Below are 21,697 nucleotides of genomic sequence, written 5' to 3'. Positions count from 1 at the left end.
TCATTTATCAAGTTCAGTAGATTTTGCTGAAGCACAATAACTAAACACTACAAAAGCCTGACACCACAAAACAACAAAAGGCATTCAAGTTGTCAAGGTGCACAGCTAGAATATTTGGAAATTACTGATGGTTATATTGGTGGAGCCCACTATTGTCCATATCATTCTCTCATTGATTCTGAGATATCCATTGTCCTTCTAATAATTCCCATCCCACTTAGGTTAACTAAAATCAATTCCTATGCTTGCTTCTAAGAATTATAAATAATACACCTAGGATACTTTATGATTTTTATTTTCATTAGAAAACAATGTCAAATTCCGTGCCCCTAAGCACTTGAATATAGATCCAGATCTCCTGGGGGCTTGTGAAAACACTGCTGGGCTTTAACCCTAGTCTCTGATGTAGTAGGTGGGGCCCTAGAATCTTCATTTTTTAACAAGTTCTAGGCTGATGCTGATGCTGCTGGATCGTGTTGAAATGCAGATTCTGATTCAGCAGATCTGGGGTGGGGCCTGAGATTCTGCATTTCTAACAAGCTCCCAGATGGTGCTGATATTTCTGGCCTATGGACCACATTTTGAGTAGCAAGACTTCAGAGCATATGTAACATTTATCACCTCTGTTTTTTAAAGCTGAAAAACTAAAAAGATTCTTTCTACTTCTTAGCCACTTTCCACTCATTTAAGATCCAACTCAATCCTCCTTCCTCATGATGTCTTCCTAAAGGATAGAGATTCCTCTTTGCAGTGACCTTATTGCTTATACTATATACTATTCCTGAGAAAATGAATGATGAACTCTTCTAATTTGTCTACTGAATTTGGCTGAGAGTGTGAGTGTGTGTGTGTGTGTGTGTGTGTGTGTGTGTGTGTGTGTGAGTTAAATTACATGGCAGGGAAGCCTCCCAGTCCAGTAGAAAGGAAATGGGCTTTGGAGTCATAGCTGGATTAGAATTTCTTTTTCACTCATTACTAACTGCTGTACTACTAATTCTGAGCTCAGTGTCATTTTTAAAGCAAAAATAACAGTACCTACCTTTCAGTCCTTTTTGGTTAGGATTAAATAAAATTAATGAAGATAACACCAAACAACAGTCTTGGTACAAAACAGGTGATGAACAAGATTATATTCCCCTTCTTTCCCTTTTATGGTCTATTCATCAATTACCAACTTAACAATTGATCTAAAACTTTAGTGTCCATGAGAGTGACCTGGGCAGATTCTGAAAAATGCAGCTGCCCAGCCTTATATCAGTGAGATGCTTTGGGCCCCTAACTCCTACTTTTACATGATTCCTATGTGATTCAGGCATGATGGTGTGGGGACCTTATTTTGAGAAGCATTAGCTCTAAATTTCCACAAGGTACAATTGTTTAAGATCACCATGGGTGCTGATATAAGATTTCCTACACATTGGTATTCAAAAGATACAGACTATATGATGCAGTATTAGCTATAACAATAAAACCAACAATAATAGTAATAAATACAAACCATATTTATATTGATTAATGGCATTATTGTTTTCATTATGAACTGCCTCTGTGGTAATTCTCTAATAACCCAATTATTTTAATGTCTAGGTAATTCCATTATTAGATCATAATAGATATAGAACAGGAAGTTCTCAATTCCTCAGTTTGCCTTATAATAATAAATTTCTTTGGACTTCCAAAATAAAACACCTACTTGTCCAATGACTAAAAACTATGTAATCACTCACCTCATTCATTATGCATGAAATAAAATCCTTATTTTTACAATACCAATGTTTCAATTTCTTTGATAAATGAATATTTTGGATAACTTTTTATGACATTAAGTGACCACAATATCCCAGCACCACTTTAGGCAATGACGATACACAAGACAGGCATGTCCCTAATATCATAGGGGTTTCATTCTGGTGAAATAATAGACAATAACTAAGTAAGTGGATACTTACTATAACTTATATATGAAAGAAATAAAAGTTATGTCCAGGAATGGCTGTGCTGTGGGTTCAGGGCTGCACTACCCAGATGCCCCCGGCAGAACTAAATGACTTTATCGTTCCACTTCTAGAAATGTTATCGGCTGACACTCAGCTGTCATATCTCCCCAGCTATGTCACTCAGACGAAGAGAGTACCAATAAACTCCTTGCATACTAATCTCCTCCCAGAGTCTACTTCCCAAGAAACTCAACTGCAGTGGGCTGGAAATGGAAATTGAATGTCTGCTTGACTCTCTTGGCATCTCCTTGCATACCAGAATTTATATAAACGTTCCTATTCCCATTAGCCTTTATACTCATAGAATTCCTTAATTTATAAGCCAGACTCTCTATAAATTTATGTCTACCATTTCTTCAGCAAAAAAAAAAAAAATGGATCGACTTTTTACCTCAAAAACATACTCATTACTTTCTCCAAAAATCTGAAATACAAATAATGATTTATCTGTTAGAAGAAAAAAAAATCTGGAATATTTGAGCCACTATACTGGAAAATCTCCACTCTATTCTGAAGTGTTTTAATAACAATCATAGCAAGTTACTTTTATAGGGCATTTTCTATGCATCAAATATGTGAAGTGCTTTTATATTCATTATTTCATTTTATCCCAAGGAAACCTTTATGAGCTACAAATTATTATTATCCCATTATACTAAGAATGAAATTAGTGTAAATAAGGTATCCAGTGAACCAGATCCGGTATGTAACAAAATTTTCATTTAAAGCCAGGCAGTGGTCCCTCAGCCACCATTTAGTACTGCCTTTCACATCATTTAAGAGCTCTTCTAAGGGTTAGGTTCCATTTCATATATTCATTTTTGAATTCCCATTCTCTTTTCTCATCCCAAAAGGAATCCAGTATGTTTTATATTAATCATGAAAATAGACCACCAGTAGTATACAGATATGTAAATTTCAAATCTCACCTGACACTTTTTCCTACTGAAAAAAAAAAAAAGTCCTGTCTTCTCCAGAGTGCTATAATTCACTATCATAATGACCTTTTATTCTGTTCTGTTTTAGGATCAGTCAGATGTTAATATGCTAGTGGGGCAATCATAATCCAAGTACCCAAATAAGGCAATGACCACTTGAGATTTTAATCCCAGCTAATACAATGTTGAAACAAGGAGTACAATCTCAAGTATTAGGGTAAGATAACGCAAAAAAGAAAGCAACATAAAGAAGAGAAATATAGTATATTGTGTACTATATAGTATTTTTTCATTACCCTTTCCAAAATCTATTTCATTTTGAGCTACTACAGAATATAATCATATGATTTGGTCCACAACATATCTATTCACATTTCAACCATTCATATTTAAACAAGTCATTTAATTAAATTCATCATGTGTATTCTTTTTAAAAATATGATTTTTAAAAAAAAACACCTATAAGTTATAGGAAACTATATCACTGGTAGCATTGGAACACAGTTATTTTAGGTCAAACCACCACAGGAAAGAAAGATTTATCTCTCTGAGTTTTGATCTATACAGTTCTGATCTGAAGTCAAAAAGTCTCTCTTAGAATCATAAAAGTAAACTATGCTTGATCGATAGCCCCCAAAGAAGAGAAAGCAAAGTTGATGCTAAGTCAATTTAGGAAAGGCTAGGTAACATTGGAAAAACTGCACAGTTTTAAAACAATCAGACATAGCAGTAGAAGCTTAGGCCATTTATTGCTCAGCAAAGTCAAATTCTGAGTTGGAAGTGGAATGAAAATGACTCTCCAACTTGGTAGTATCATTAGAAAGATCAGGTTAAGTTGTTGGTAAGTTTCTAAAAGGATGATAAGATTTATGTGTTCCATAACAATACATAATTCACAAAAGGAGAATGAAGGAAATGCTCAGTCATGAAATCTTAAAAAAAAAATTATTCTTAGTGGTTACCAGAGGGTAAGGGGGGTGGGGGGTGGGAGATGAGGGTTAGGGGGATCAAATATATGGTGATGGAAAGAGAACTGACTCTGGGTGGTGAACACACAATGATGTAATACAGAATTGTACACCTCAAATCTATGTAATTTTACTAACAATTGTCACCCCAATAAATTTTTTAAAAAGTTGATTACAATACAAAAAAAAAATTTTTTTCTAAAACCACATTTATATCAGAGTATATAGTGTCTCAAATAATACACTTAAATTTTGCATATAAATAAACAAAATTCTAATTTTTAAAATATAAACTCAACCATCAATCAAACAACTAGATTGGACAAAATGGAATCAACAAATCTAGATTTGCCTTCAAATACTTGTTGAAGACACACTATGTGCAAAATACCATTTAGCTATTATCTTCACGAAACTTATAATTTGGTGGAGAAAATAAGTATATGCTCAGGTAACGATATTCTAAGAGATAATATGTCCTATAAATAAGATAAACATTTTGAGCTTTTCCATACACAATTATAGCTTCCTTTATGAAATGGATCCATTTCTTGAAAGCGTGCCCATTTTAAATGTATAAATATTGGATAGTGTCCATTGTGTTTTGCCGTGTGGGAGATGTATTCTACTGCAATAATAATAATAATAATAATAATAATAATAATAATATAATAATAATAACAATAATCACTGTCTAGTGAGTGCCAGGTACACTCTCAGCCAGAGTGCATCTAAAATCATCCTGAGAGGTCTAAATTGTTATCCTCATTTCATTGATGAAGAAACTTGTTCTCGGTGAGGCGTATAACTAGGACGTGTCAAAGCAGATTCAATAGACAGACCTGCTTCTCTCTGACTCAGCATATACTACTCTTATCCACAATGTTATATTATCATCAAAAAGTCATTAGTATAATTTACAATTGCATGTGTATCTACAATTAGCTCAAAATAAAAAGCTTAATTGAAAAAAAAGTAATTAGCCTGATAAAAAAACTACCCAGCTTAGAAAACAGGAATGCAAAGTAGCCAGAATTATTTGTTTGCCACAAAAATAGCAATTTTAGTTTAGCTAAATGAATACACTGCATTCTAAAATCACTGAGATTCTATCACAACTCTTCCCTGAGAAGCATAGCAATATAATGTTCACCTTTCATTTGTCCTTAGACTACTCTTTTATCTGGAAATTTCCATAGTTCAGAAATGAGCAGTTTGTTCAAAGACAAGAGCTATTCAGACAAAAGAGATATAATTACTAAAAATTAGCAAGCATAATTGCTAAAACATTTGGCCAAACTAGCCGACAAATACTTTAAGGATCATTTTCTAGACACAGCATTTCAAAAATCCTAATCAGATTTTTATACACCACGCTGCAGTATAAGCAGTATGCTTCCCATAACTAAGTTGCTTCAAAAACAGATACATCCAAGAACTCTATATAATGAAAGTAAGCTGAAAATCCAATGTAAGCAAGCCAACAGTGAAAAATTGTAGTAGTTTAACTCTAAATAAATACCCAGCAGCACAAAGCACATTTAAGATTAACTCATATCTTCGACATAGATTTTAAACAATGGCACAATTATGAAATTCACAGAATTCATAGTCCAAACATTTAAATTGCTTCCCTCTCTACCAAAAACAAACAAGCAAACAAACAAAGGCAATGCAAAAATCAGGTTAAGTGTAAGGGAGAGATTTAAAGATAGTTTTCCTTCCAAATATGGAATGAAAAGGGTGCCAACTTAAAGAGAAAGAAAAGAATTGCTTCTCCTCTTCTCGCTGACCCTTAAGTGAGGCTTTCTTTTATATTTATTTTGTATCATTACCTCGCATAGTTCATGTAGCCAACATAAAAGGATATGTGGATTTTCCTTATCTGAGCCAGCCACAGACCTTTCTGCGGAGGCAAGAAAGAAATGACTCCCCAGCACAATGGATGTCACAGACTCTCTTCCTCCCTGCAAGACTGAGAAGTCTGTAATAACTTCAAATAGGAGGGAGTTTACGATCCTTACTTTTCCTGGCACATATAAAATTAAACCTGAAGAAGAAAAAAGTAAGACACAAGTTACCAGTTTCCTACTTAAACTCTACGGAATTCCTTCCATTACGCATCTACTAAGCTGATGAACATGTTCAATTATGTACATGAGCAGAGCTCACAAAAGCATTGCAAAGTGTTCGTATAAGAGTTTATATCCATTGATGGTAGCAGAGCCCCATTTTCACAATCCACGTGATCATGACAGGGTGTGACTGAGGTGTGCATTTTCTGAAGTGAGAAGTATACTTCACAGCCCGGATAGGAGAGTTGTCCTAAGATTTGTGGATTCCAAATTAAAAGACTTCTTTGGATCTTCGATTCCTGCAACCTAATTATTCCCTAACACATTTTTAGAGGAGGCTTCATCTTGACCCAATGAAGACACAGGCACCAGCTAAGCTTCTATAATTTCCCTTCACTAAAGATCTATGTATAAATGGCTTAGGTATTAAGTACCCAATATTGAATTGTAATAGAATCTAAGTTATTCATTCGCTCCACAAATATTGTCAGGAAAAATTTGGGGGCACAGTGTCTAGAAACTGTTCCCAAATATTTTCCATAGAAGTTGCCTTTTCCATTAGGTAACAGACTCCCCTAATAACACTTGAGTCAAGTTCTATAACCTGTGAGGCCTTTTCAGTTAAGAGTCATTCATCCTTATTTTGAAACTTCAGTCTTATGTTTGGTTAAAAGCTCTGGTGTTCTATGGGGAGAGACAGGAGGCCTCATCTGATGCAACAACTTCTTTTTTTCTAAAAGCTTTTTTCACTCCACTGAAGATAGGGTAGGTAGAAAAAAGAGGCAGAAAAGATGTTTCTGGCTGTGCCAGCTCATGAAGATTTAGTTGTCTTCTCTATATGATTGTTTGTTCTTTACATGAACAAAGACTCAGATATATTTTATATCACATGCATCCTTTCTAGCATAGTTACTTGTTAGGTATTCCAGTAAAATAACAATAAGATCGAGAAAAATGATGATATGGGATATAAGAAATAGGAAAAAATAGGAGGGTACAAAAACGAAATACAGTCAAGGAGTGGCAGCTCTTTAAGAGGCTTGGAAAGTAACTGAGGCTAAGAACCCAGTGAGCTTCATGAAAACTTAAAGAAGGAACCTTGAATGTATTCCAAAAAATTTAAGAAGCTGGACAATGTTAGCAAGATGATGAAGAAAAAGATCCTCTATAAAAAATAAAAAGAAAGAAAAAAGAAAGAAAATTACCAGGAAAAAGTCTTAAACCAACAACAATATCATAATCAAATATGAAGCAAATTAAAGTGTATTATGACTTTGAATCATCTGTAGAGTGCAAGAAAAGATTATTCATTTGTCTTCAATCCAAGGAACAAATAAAGGGTTTTTAGCATGTACAGTATACAACCATTTCACAAATGTAACAGTAGATCCTGTTGACAAAGAACAATATATTTCTATATCATGAACTATAGAAACTATGATACATGAAAAACAACTGTACTACAACAAATAGACACATAACTCAGTAAATTCCTTGTGTTCATTTAAGTAGTATTTTTTTTTTTTTTGCTAACAGTTTACAAATACTTCTGACCTCCTTCCAAAGAACACATATGTCAGAAACGTGGAATAATAAAAACTCTTAATTCATATATGTGCATGTGTCTGTGTCAACACCTGTGCATGTTATAAGCAACTTGAAATTCAATTATTTTGGCTTCTAGCGACTAGCTAGAGTTGGGAATCAAGAGACCAAACCATGCAAGCATTACTTAACCGAAGCATCTGTGTTTATACATCACAGATACCCTGATTTGCTGTATTGTTGAGCATTTGTAAAATGGTCCTCACACGAAAAAGCAAACTGCATGGGAGGTATATTTTGATGCATATGGAATGTAAAATTTTAGCTATACTTTTTGTTTTGAGTGTTGTCTTTTTGTAATTTTTCTTTTACTATCCCATTCATTTCTTAAAGAAAGAGTTTTAAATGGGGTATTAGGAGGTAGGGTAACAGATGGGGAGGTCAGGCCTAAGAGAAGTGAAGAAAGAGGAGGCGAAGAGAAAAGAGGCCAAAAGCAGTGGTGTCCTTTTCTTATGACCACAGAAACTTCTGTCTTAATGAAATTAGTAAGCCTTGTGTGCCAGAATTCTGTTTCCAATTGATTATCTTTATAGCTAAGCATTCAAGGAAATGTAAGATATGGTTGTAAGTATCAAAACTAGATTAGATACATAGATAGAGAGGATTGTCACAGTTAAATCATTTAAGAGGTAGAGATAAAGGAGTATATGACATATATGAACACACATCGAAGGTAAAGCCACTCTAGTGGAATATTTCTGAGTTTAGTACACTCAAAGCTATCCTCAATTATATAATAATTGAACATATTACAAAGTCAGTCTTTGGTTAAATATTTAAAAGAGGAGAAAAGATGATATAAAATATCAAGAATAAGAGGTAAGCATGGTAACAGAATCAGAGGCTACCATTCAGTGAACAAAACATTCACTATCCAGGCAAGGCCCTCTCTTCATTAAGAATAGGAAATGAGATAGCAAGTTATAATAGGACCTATGTTATTGTGAGCATAGTAATTATATGAGAAGTGTAGGAATAAGTATTAGCACATAAAAAGAAAATTCCATCATTGAGATTATCAAGTTCACACACATAATTACATAGCATTGTTCCAGCCTTAACACAATGAAGCTTTCAGATAGGAAGAAAAATAGACCAAAGCATATTATTATCCCCAAATCTCTAAATGAACTTGAATTGTTTTTAAGTCTCCAGAAGTTTGTAGAGAAGGAAATACAAACTTCAGAGTAGCCATAAATTACAATCACAAGTACATTAAGAAATGTATATATTTGGTTCTGAATGATTTTCTCACAGATTCTCTACAAACTATCAGTTACATGAAAGACAGCTAAATTTAATTACCTAGGAATTATTTTCGTATGTTTAATAATTTTTTTTTTTTAAATATGGTGAGTCTAAGGTGATTTGGAACATCCAGTTTGAAAAGACTAGTAGTAAGCTTGGAAGTCCAGATACAAATGCTTCAAAGCACTTTATTTACATTTTCATATAGCACGGTGTCAGTTAGGATACGCTAGATTTTGCTGCAGTAACAAAATCTTAAAATCTTAGTGATTAAAGAAACAAAAACTAAATTCTCGCCACATAGTATGTTCATCTCAGCTCAGCAGGTCCTCAATTCCAAGTTACGCTGACTCAGAGTCACAGGGTAGCAAAGCCTCTAGCATCTGAAATATGGTTAGTCTCTGTAACAGTGTGTGTTGGTGTGGGGTGGGTGGTGGTGGGGGGGAACAAATCTAACAAATCACACCACTTTTTAAAGTCTTCTGCCAAAAAATGACATGTCATGTCCTTTCATGTTTTCTTGGCCACACCAAATAACATGTCATAACCTTACTTCAGCGGGTGTAGGGGGATGGAGAATTGCAATCCTTCCAAGTGACTGGAAAGAAGAAAATAACAAATATTGTAGACAGATCTAATCACTATAAGTAGTTGATATGCTCTATTTTAAATGCTCTATTTCCTCATTTCCCAGTTAAGTTTGAGTTCCTGGAAAGAAAATGTTGAATCTTATCTATATTTCCAGGATTTGCTCTAGGCACTCAGTAACTATTTGCTGAATGAATAACAAGGACAGACAGCTTTATCATATATCTTAGCATGTTCAAGAAGAAGTAATACTGAAAAGAGACCTTTGGAATTGACATAAAGTTCATGTGTGATAATTCAAAAGTATCTCAGAAATATGACAAATTGAGGTGAGAAAATGATGGAAAACATGGAGACTGCCCTTTCAAAAAGATTGACAATGATTCCAAGCAGAGCTTTGAGACAGGAGATTAAAGGAAGTTGCTCTATGTAGAAAAGAATACAGCAGGTCTGGAGGTAGAACAGATGGAAGGAAAGAGTGAAGTTTTGAGAGAGAGATGAGTAATTGATGAAATGTTTAGAAGGTACCAGGAGGAAGTGGGATCTAAAACAGATAAGTGGGATTTGGGACAGCAATACTTTTGAGATATAGATTAGGATGGTTATAAATAATATGAATTAGGATGGTTATAAATAAAACTGACTGGTAATAAAAGAAAAAAATATTTGAAGATATGCCAGTCTAATGGTCTTTATTTCATGAGAAGCAGAAACCAGGTAACACGCTAAATGTAAGAACAGGAATTGGGCAAAGGACTTGAACGACACAACAAAATTTAGAATGGCCTTTATATAGAAAGGTGGTTCCTGGGAATTATAAAAATGACTAAGAAGCATTGAGAATGGATGTCTAGTGGGAGATGAAATGGCAAAAGCAAAATATGCATTTCCACAGTAATTAGAACCATCTCTATGATTTAGTGACTTAATATCATGATCTTACAAACCATCTGGTTACACATCCAGGCCCAGACCCAGGAAACACAAACAAATGACCTCTTTCTGACATCCAGCAAAAAGGGTAATGTTCTGACTCCCTGTACAAAAAAAAAAAATCTAAAACTATCATTGATCATTTTGATTTAATGATCAGGAACAAAATAAAAATGAAATTGTAAAATGTCTTCTCTCAGTGGCTATTTTAAATCTACTACCATTGGGTAATTCTAGAAGGAAACTGAAATTGATTCAATTGACCTAAAATACATACAGGTGTATTATTATGCAACTTCCAAGGGATTTTTTTCCTGTCTTGTAAAATCCAATTCTTCCTTTAAAATGAGCTATTAGCCTTTTAAAAGAAGGAAAATTAAAATACACCACTTTCATTTTACCAAAAAATGTAGCTAAATCTTCTTTGACTACAGACACTCTGCTACCTTAGGCATATTGATGGAATTTAGTATTAGTCTCAGCCATAGTGAGATCTGAAAATGAAATGTCATGATACTAACTACATGATCTTTTTTAGGTTCCGCACGATTATTAATGTCTGATGATAATAGGCAATCATTGTAGAGACATAGTAAGTGAAGATTAGTTTTTGCTGTTTAAATGTATAGAAATAAACTCTAAGAAAACAGAATTGGTATTGAAAGAGTCAATCCAGAAGTAGAGTTGAATTTAGGGGCAAAATGATGAATTCAGTTTGAGATGACAATGGAAATGCCCCCAGAAATGATAAAGGAATGATGCCCTCTGGACACAGGAAACGTCTCATTGGCAAGGAAACTAATTATGAATTGTATATAAAACAGCAAATGCATAATATCATGTATGTTTTTGGCCATATGACTAATTTTTTTACACAGGTTAATACGACAGAATTAGATATATGCATTAAAAGCAGCTTAGTGCCAATTAAAAGGTAATTTTAATGTAGAGTTTTCAACATTGTTTATGGGACCACTTTTTTACTTGAATGGAAGGAGAAAGAACAGCTGCAAACAATATGACGCGATGCGGTTGGGATTACTGGGATGATTCAAGTCACAGCTACTTGACTAGATTTAATAATATTCTCTTTGGGGACACTTTCATTGTTATCTTGGAAAGTACTCACAGGTGAACTCATAACTTGTTTCTCTTTCTGAAAAATTTCAGAAACTAATAGAGCAAGAAATAAATCAGTCTTCGCTAGATTAAAAGCAATGATCTCTTATTTTAAAATGTGTGCCTGGTAATTTTATTCTTATAGACCAAACGACTTTTATAATTTTACACAAAAGTATGCCGAGCTACCCTCAAACTAACCTCTCAATGATTTCCAAACTGCTTTAGTTTGTAGACACACATTACACTCCCATTATATACATAGCCATATTCATAGAATCAGTACCACAGCTCCAGTTTCAGACACAATAAGTATGGCATGGTGCTTGGCAATATCCTAAAGGATGTACTTCACTATGGTCTCTATACACAGTATGACAGTCAACCAAATTTCAATAATTTATTACCACCATCACTTATTAGACTCTACTTATTGACACCTCAGTAAGAGCCAACTTCCAGGATTCATTGCTATTTATTTTAATGACAAAGCAATGGCATGATCTTCAAAATTAATTCAAAATGGAATGAATACCAATGTTCCTGTGTGAGAAGGGACATTGGTATTCATTCCATTTCAAATTAATGGGCTACAGGGAGTGTGAGAAGCACGTTGTGTTGGCATACGTTGTCTCACTGTTTGTCCCTCTGTTCACCTCATTTAACCGTTAAAAACAAAGAAATAACACTTCAACCTTAATGTGTTGGCTCTCTTTTAGTGGGAATTAATGAAATAAAAATGAGTAACTGTGTATTCCTATGAGACTCTAATAATCAGGGTGATCATTCAGTTGGCACATTTCTGTTTTCTCCAGGTTATAAAAATTGAGAGCCTTCTAAATACTATTTGATTATGCTGCCCCTCTAGAGATCACTAGCTATTATTACCTTAAACGTTTTATTATTCTGAAACACACAATGTCAATTATTAAAATATTCCAATTGATTTATAAAGATAAAAAAAATCACAGCACTTTGCTGCTCAAAACAAAACTAGTTGATGTTGCATCACAAATACATTTGGGAAAGCAGTTAAGTTGTTAGGTTTCAAATAATCAAAGGGATAAGGTAAAAACAAATTCATTGAATAACACAGAATTTCCAAACTCAGCTAATGGACAAGATGATTCATTGTTCTGATGTGGCAAGACCAAATGGAAAGCCAACAACTGGGAAAGTACAAAAATGCAGAGACTGGAAACTTTTAACTTGGGCATGGAAAGCAAGTAATTTGCTGTAATCGGAATGTAATAGGCAGCATTTATAGGAAGATGCCCTTTGGAGCATCAAATTACCCTAATCTATTTAGAGTCTTATTAATGATCCTGACAATTTTCCTTAAGGACCACATCAAGGTATAGAAAATAACTGCTAAAGTCACTAGCATTTGCATAAAATTAGTTTATCTTCACATCAAATCTGACTATGGTTATAAAGCCTATATTAGAGCATATTTTGGAGTAATTTTCAAATTAATGTTTCATTAGTGCTCCCTTCATACTGTCATTTATTGATTATTCTCATCTCTATTCCATTCATATATGATCACTGTCCCCTGTTAAATCACTCCAATGTATGACAAACTTAACAGAAGCTATTTCCCTGTGTACATGGAAAGAAAAAGGAGAAACCATTCAGGATAGCACAGAGAACATCAGGCTTTGAATCAGACGTGGTTACTTCATGATCCAATTTTGCCACCTACAAATTACTTGGCTTTGCAAAATCACTTATCCTTCCTTAGTTTTGTTCCCTTGTCTTAAAAAAGAAAATGTAAATGTGGGTAAAAGTAATACCTACCCACCAAATTTGTGGGAAGAAACAAATGAGAAATTATAGGTCATTTTTTTTTCAATTCTGTGAAACACTATTTCAATACAATATTTTAGGATGTGCATTAAGAGGAAAAGATGAAAACAATTTTGCTTTAAGTGGACACAGGAATTTTAATCTCACTATTTGTAAATGGCAACATTTTCTATCCTGAATATTATTTAGTTTTTTTCTCAAATTTTCTTATGCATGATAAAAGAAAATCCTTATTAGGGAAACTTTTATTCTGCTTAAAGATGATACCTTAAGAAAGGAAATTTTTCTTTGACTTGCTCAGAGTTCTGAGGGTTCCTTTTCAACTTTTGAAAATTTAAATTAAGAAGACATGTTCTAATTTATGATCTAAAAGGAGAAAACATATTTTATATTTCCTGTATCATCTCTTCAGGCTAACTTGTTCTGGTTACTCTACTTATGAATAGTCAAAGAAGGCTACATTGGCATCTCACATAATTCATGATTAATAAATAATTAAGAATTATGCCAGTAATTAAAAAAGAATTTTTACAAATACAAAGTGCTCATCAAAATCCATAGGAACTGAAAATGGTATTTTGAAAGCAGTTTCCTAAGATCAAATTCTTCTTCATGAGATGCTAAAAAAGTTTACTCAACCTACTAAAAAACATCAATTAATCAGTAATTGGACTGTATCTACTTTATTCCAGAGAGAACAAAAGTTATTCTGATAGATTATTACACTCTTTTTAAGGGAATTTTCATATTATCTTTAGATTCTGATAGCTATTTTGCTTGAGTTTCTACAAATTCTATGTCTACCACATAGCAGAATTTCATTATTTATTCACTGGACAAATGTTTTGGACGCCTACTTGTTCAAAGCAAGGACAAACATTGCAGGAGGTTAAAAGATTAAAAAACACAGTCCCTTTCATAATGGGATTATATCTATTATAATCTAAATTATTGATGCTCAAGGAGACCTGTGAAGAACTGAAATATCAAGGGAAAGCCAAGTTAGGTCACTTTACCCTACATATTAATTCTTAAGGCAAACATGAATTTGCCCACTGTTCCCATCTCAGAGATACCATTACCATTCCTGAAAGTTATCCATTTTCCCAGGTTCCCCAATGAGTCAAGCTGACTCCAACTTTTAAGTCATCACAGAAATACCAGCACTCAGAATTTGTCAAAGTAAGTAGGCTCAAACTCAGTGTCATGGCTAAAAATGTCATTAAAGGGAGTAAAATGTATGAAGTATTGTCTAAGGGTACATAGCCCTCCCATCCTTCTAGAAACTTTGAAATGTTTGACATTAAGTCAGAACAGTAGGCATCCCAGTAAGTAAACTGCTCTTTACTGTGTAAGAAAGATTCCTACCCAAGTCTCTGTTACATTAACAAAGATAGAGCTCACTGTACCATTCAGTTCCCTCTTCATGAAGACTCATGGGAAAAATTATCTCCAGTCTCAGTACTAGGAATGGTCTTTTTTTCCTTGACCAATAGAGTTCTGATTATATCAGCTACTATGGGTTTGATGGTTGTTTAAAACCTTCAGGGCATATCTAGTACAACCAGAAGGAACAGAGTTCAAAAGCTGTCCCTTTCCAGCTGTGTATATGTACATTACTTGGCTCAGTTCCTTATCTCTAAAGTGAATGTAATAGTAAGATTTTGCTCCTAAAATTTTGAGGTTAAGCATAAAGAACCAACTATAGTCAATAAGACTACTCGTTAAAAGGTAGCACTATAACCTTGGATTATCAGGGTAGGCCCTAAATGCAAGCACAAATACCCTTGTAAGAGAAAAGCAGAGGGAAAGTAGACTCCGAGGAGAAGACAATGAATAGGAAGGCAAAGCCAAAGATTGGTGGGATGTGACCACAAACCAGGGAATGCCAACAACCACCAGGAGCTGCAAGAGGCAACCTACAGATTCTCCCCTAGAGACTGAGGGAGCACCACCTCGCTGACACCATGATTTCAGCCCAGGGATACTGATTCCAGACTCCTGACCTCCAGAACTGGGGGCGAATCCATTTCTGTTATTTGAAGCCACCACGTCTTTGATAATTTGGCTCAGTAGCCACAGGAAACTCATACATGATGATAATTAAAAGTAGCTTACATCTACAACATATTCACTTTGTACTGGACACTATTTGAAGCACTTTACAGATATTATCTTATTAAGCCTTCAATCATTCTAAGAGATAGGTCATTTATTATCACCATTTTTTATGGGTGAGGACACTAAATCAAAGAGACGTACAATACGCTTACTAAATTGTCACTACTTATAAGGCACAGAGCAAGAATTCAAACTCAGGCTTTCTTTAGTTCACACTCTTAACATCTTAACATCATGTTAAGTCCCTATTTGTCCTTATGACTTTAATGTCAAATTTTATTATGAATGTAAAATCGGAATCACCTGAGAACACAACCCAGTATCTACAGCCTTTATTCTTTAAATTCTACGTATCTGGATAGATTTAGTACACCGAGACTAACTCCTAGAAGTTGTTCTCAGCAAATGCAGTTTTAAAATCCAGATTTTTCAGGATTCCCTCTGAAGTTTCATGTGTATTCCTATGTCTACGTAAAAGTAAACACACCATAGACATTTCATTAATTTTCCTTTCGTTTCAGTTAAGAGTGGATGAGAAATTGCTAAAAGAAAAAGAAATCTCTAATAATATTAATAATACATTATAAAATAGCAAATAACTCTTTAAATATAAAAACAGAACACATGACAATATGACAATGACCTAAACAAAGAACATTTCACCCCATGTCATGAAAAACTCTTAGGAAAATCCTCAAATGGACCTCCCTAACACTGCACTGTAGTAATATTTTTTCTTCTTATGGGGACAGATAGGTCTAATGGGTAATCAAGATATGCTACGATCAGTACTGTTTACTGGAAGATGGGCTACATAACTACTTGGAAAGAAAATACAAACTCACTTTTACTGCAAATTTGTTACTTAAAAGACCTGTTTAGGAATGCTGCATGCTTGCTTGTCTTCATAGATATAATTCCATACATAGATTATGGAGAACTACCCCTTTGTTTTCTGAATAGGCAAAAAAAATTAAACATACATTTGGATGACACTATAGGCAAAGTAATAAAGTCATTAAATGGTCTAGACATCCCTATTCCATCCCAGAACTGTGTTCTAGTATTCTCTACACATTCACTAGTAGGTTAAGAATAAGATATTCTTTTAAACCCATCCTCAATCTGGGCAAAATACTAAAAGTTGTACAGAATTTTCTGGATATTATTAAAATCATATTTAAAATGGGATCAAGATTTTGTAAAGAATTGTGATTCATCTCTGCCTCTCCATATCCTTAAACTTCTCACTTTGTAATTAAAAAAAAAAAAAAAAAGTAGTTAAGGCTGGGCTATTCCAGAAAGGAGAGTTATTGCTAATTTTAGCAGTCCCTAAAAGACACAAATGAATATATATATATATATATATATATATATATATATATATATATATATACATATATATTCATATTATATATATTCAAATGAATATATATATATATATATATATATATATATATATATATATATATAATTGGGGAAGGGGAACAGGACTTTATTGGGGAACAGTGTGTACTTCCAGGCCTTTTTTCCAAGTCAAGTTGTTGTCCTTTCAATCTTAATTGTGGAGGGTGCCGTTCTACTTCAAGTTGTTGTCCTTTCAGTCTTAGTTGTGGAGGGCGCAGCTCAGCTCCAGGTCCAGTTGCCGTTGCTAGTTGCAGAGGGCACAGCCCACCATCCCTTGTGGGAGTCGAACCGGCAACCTTGTGGTTGAGAGGACTCATTCCAACCAACTGAGCCATCCTGGAGCTCAGCAGCAGCTCAGCTCAAGGTGCCATGTTCAATCTTAGTTGCAGGGGGCGCAGCCCACCATCCCTTGCGGGACTTGAGGAATCAAACTGGCAACCTTGTGGTTGAGAGCCCACTGGCCCATGTGGGAATCGAACCAGCAGTCTTCGGAGTTAGGAGCATGGAGCTCTAACCGCCTGAGCCACCGGGCCGGCCCTGAATAAATTTTTTATGTACTGAAATTTTAAAAGTGATTTCTAATGTGTTATCTACTTGTTCAAAAGATTAATTTCACTAACAGATTTTAGCCATGTACTCTATTTGAGGTTGTTTAAGTGCTTCCTTGATTTTCAACACATAGGCTTTAATTTATTCAAATTGTCACTTTGAAAATTTTGTCAAAAAAGTAAGAATTGTTACCCACACTGAGTTCTGAGCTCTTAAAACACTCAAAATTACAAATCCTTCTCCAATATTAGTTTCTTCAGTCTGTGATATAAATGTGACTCAGACGTCCAATTTAAACCACTTTTCAAAGATCTGGTTGTTCAAATCCCCAAATAATATCAAATAAACTACTAGTCTAATTGTGCAAATATGGAACTTAGAAAATTTGTAAAACGCAGTAGAACATATGTTTATGTGATGATAAGGTTAATCCATTTACAAGACTCCTGATGTCGTAAAATATTTGGCAATTCAAAAATTCAAGTTTATAATTAGTTTGATATTTTACTACCACAGTTAAATATGTTAGCCACCATAACAACCTAATTATCCACTTCCAAAAAACAAATAAAACCTCTAGGTGAGTTATTACTATGCTATTTTTACACTCTTTTGCTAAACCCTTACATATTCAGAAATATCTTGTTTCTGTTAAGTAAGCAAAGTGATTTTTTTTTTTACTTCAACTATATTAGGAGAAGAAACAAAAACTTCTATTTCATGCAATGCTAGGATACTACTAGAAAACACAATTTAACCCTAAAACAAAAGAGAGATCATGGTAATGAACTTTGGTTTAATGGAACAGAGAAATGTAGTTTTATTTGAAAACAATAAGATAGCATGCAATTGCATTGAAACATGTAAAATATCTTCAACTTCCCCAAATATCTCTATATTTCCAAATCTGCTCTCACATATTAGATATTAACATCATTAGTGTCCTAATGAATTTATGTACTTTTATTTGATAATTCCATTCATGTGCAGGCAAATTGTATCTGGGACTTAAAATACTATATCACTAATCCCAAAACAAGCAAAATTCCAGCTTGTGAAAAAATATCCCAAATGCATTTTATTTGCTGTTCTTGCTCTTAGTTTTAAAAATTCAAATTTTAGACAGGCACTAATATAACTTATCTGAAGAACTCATGAGTAATGGATTTATAAAGTTAGAGATTACAAGAAAAAAAGAGATGTGTACTCAGCTGCATGTACTTTGCAATAAGAAATGCAATATCTTAATTAAACTTCAAATAAAATAAGTACTAAATGAGACATGAATCTTTTAGCCTGAGTTGTTATTATAGATGAAACTATGTTTTGTTAAATAGCAAACAGTTTTTATTATTGAACTTTTGATGCACCTTGTAAATAGCAAATCCCAGCAGGGTGTGTAATTGTCTTGAAAATGTTGAAAATAAAAAGTAAATTTTGAAACATGATTCTAGTATCTCTTAATAGAAATCCAACATTTTGTTAGGATCTGAGCATTAATTATAAGCTGGCTGAAATATAAGAATGTTTAGGTAGACCTCAGGATAACTCTATACAGTCATAAAAATGTCTCTCAGCATTTAGCCCTCTCTAGAGCCAGCAGGCCGAATTCTATAAACACCACACAATTTTCATTTGAATTCAAGTCTCGAGTTCCACATTTCTGTTACATTAATCATTTGAAATTGTTGTGGATGAATCAATCTATGATATTATCATCACTGTACTAATTTTTCATGGGACTTAGAACTTAGGGAGGTCATCCTTCCACTTTTCAAATGGAGCTCAAAAAGGTTGTGCAGTGTTTGTGTAGTTGTGAAACTGACTTTGGAGTCCAGTAGTCCTTGTTTCCAAAACACTAACTGTGGAACTTTTCCAAATTTGACATCTCTAAGGCTACCTCTTCCTTATGAACAAAATGGAGATGGTGAAGATGCTGTCTTCTTGGGGTTGTTACGAATTTGCAGGGGCTGTAAAGCCCTTACCACGTTTCTTGGTGTGCAATGAATGGAAAAACAAATATTAGATAGTACTAGTAGTGGTAATAGTAGTATTAAATGACCCCAAAAGTCCTTTAGTCACTTTGCAATAGAGCAAAAATAATCCAAAATTCCTAACTTTTGGCTTAGGGGAACACAGAGAGCTTCAAACACTTCATTTACTTCAATCTAAGATAACATTAACTCAAGATATTTGCCCATTCCCCCTGTCTATATGTAAGCTCCATGAATAAAGTTAATTTCTGAGGATCACCTGGAACGAAACGCAAAGAAATTGCAGCAAACCCCAGACACACTGTGCTGCATCAATCTACATAATTTGAAATGACCCATATTTGCCTTTCAGGCTTAGCGACCACAGTATAGTGACTGAATGACCCAGTACAGGGCAGGGGTGGCGTGAAAACCCAAAGGGAGCCACGTCTTTCCAGTTGACTTCAGGGAACGTGGTATACCATGATTGAGTGGACATGTGAAAGGCACATCCAACAGACCAATAGGAAATACTCTCAAGAGAAGAGAGAGAAATTTCCCCTATCACATCCCCAGAAAATGCCACAGGAGAGTCATAGATGAGCTTCATCTCTGGGGTTAAACCTACAGAAGGTGGGGTAGTTTTCAAAGTCAGTTCAGGGTTCCAGAATTTAGAGCCGCTCAAACACCTAGGAACAGCACATCACATGTTGTTATTTTAGCTACAGCTCAGAATAAAGCAGACATAAACACCGCTACCAGAAATACGTGATGCTACAAGTCTGAATTGTAAGGAGGACAGATAGGGAATGAGGCATTTCACAAGGGGTGACACCATATTAGGGACAGTGGGTTTCCTCTGACCTCAATTCGCACCCACAATAAAACTTCTCCCAAAATGCAAGAAGTCACAAGGTGCACAGACCCTGTGCTCTCTCTTCTAATTGGGTCTCTGGCCCTGAAAGGTGATCGGATTCATGGGGCACTGGTTCACCAGTAGCTTCCCCAATACAAACTAAATATCAACGTGATACTCCTGGAGGGAGGCTTCTATAGCTCAATAGCTTCTCAGGGTGCCCTCAAATTGTGTATATCCCAAAGAGAGACTAATAATAATAATAATAATAATAATAATAATAATAGTAATAATAATAATGGAAAAAAATAGGAAGACAATCACAAAGCTGGCCCGCTGTGCTTTCTGATCCCAAAACTTCGCCAGGTTTCCCAGGGAGTGCATCCACACACACCCAATAGGAGACAGGCAGCAGGGCGTCCATCCGAGGTGGCCCAGCCCTAGACACCAGCCAGAGCCCGGCTGACCCTGTCGCCCCCACTGCACCTTGGTCCTCCGCAGCGCACAGTGTCCCGAGACCCTCAAGCTCTGCACTCTACACTCCAGCCCCAGTAACCTCACATTTCTTCTTGGCACCAAGCAGCAGGGGCAAGGGTGCTGACGGATGGTGTGGGGTGTGAGTGGGGGGATGGTCCTGGATCCAGACAGCACAAATGCCCATTTCGCGTGCCCGGAATCCCGCAGGAGCACATCGCCAGAGCGGTACCCAGCACCGCAGCCAACTCCACCGCCCCAGCCCAGACACCTATTTTGCGCTCAACTTACCTGGGCCAGGCTGAGCTTTCGGTGCCCCCAGTAGCTTTTCTCTCCTTCCTCCCACCGAGCCCTTCATCCTCCGGCTGGCTGCCGCCCGGCGCCCTGGCCCTGGCATCCGGGAGGAGCAGCAGCCCAGGCTGGCAGTCCCTGAGGGCGCACGGCTGCCCACCCGCGGCTTCGGCGGCGGCGGTCCGGCGAGGCGTGAGCGTTAGCGTTAGCGGAGAACGGTCCCTTAGGCTCCGCGGTGCTGTTCCCCAGGAGCCGGCTGGAGGTGGCAGTCAGCGCGCCTCCGCCTCCGCCGGGTCCACGGCGCTCCGCATGAGTCCCGCACCCGCGCCAGCCTCAGGTGCACCCGGCTGGGGAGAGGTGCGGGCGCACTGAGGGAGGGGCCCGGCCCGGGGGCGCCTCGAGAGGGAGAGGGCTGAGAAGGAGGAAAGAAACCGGGAGGCGAGGAACTCGCTTTACTGGAGTGAGTGGATCTTGGGTGTTCTGAGGAAACGCGAGGGGAAGTGCACTCAGAAACTAGAGATGTTGGAAATGAGCTCGAGCGAGCTGCTTCAGGAGGCGCAGGAAAGGGGCTCTGCTTTTGTGCTTGTCGTTTGGGTACTATTAGCTGACAAACCCCCCTCCATCTCTCTCTCTCTCTCTCTCTCTCTCTCTCTCTCTCTCTCTCTCTCTCTCTCTCTTTCTCTCTCTCTCCTTTGTCTTTTTTCTCTTTCTTTCTTTCTTTCTTTCTTTCTTTCTTTCTTTCTTTC

The 21,697-nt window shown here is 35.9% G+C and overlaps 1 protein-coding gene across 3 annotated transcripts in view; it reads right to left on the bottom strand.

Annotated features, from left to right (window-relative positions):
• The window catches only part of ZNF385D (zinc finger protein 385D), a 727,500-nt gene extending 706,041 nt beyond the window's left edge, over positions 1 to 21,459 (bottom strand). The window contains exon 1 of one of the 3 annotated variants that reach the window (XM_088798315.1): positions 20,952 to 21,459. In XM_088798315.1, coding sequence (XP_088654441.1) covers positions 20,952 to 21,057 — 106 coding nt within the window. In that variant the 5' untranslated portion in view covers positions 21,058 to 21,459. Of the gene's footprint in view, positions 1 to 5,738; positions 5,761 to 20,951 lie in introns of those variants that run through there. The other 2 variants (XM_019726024.3, XM_074312787.2) reach the window with 2 other exon arrangements.
• Between the last annotated feature and the right edge of the window lie 238 nt (positions 21,460 to 21,697).

Source organism: Rhinolophus sinicus, chromosome 5, assembly GCF_057876585.1.
Source record: "Rhinolophus sinicus isolate RSI-liver-muscle chromosome 5, RSI-T2T, whole genome shotgun sequence".
NCBI classification, from domain to species: Eukaryota; Metazoa; Chordata; class Mammalia; order Chiroptera; family Rhinolophidae; genus Rhinolophus; species Rhinolophus sinicus.
This window is presented reverse-complemented; position numbering and strand designations above follow the sequence as displayed.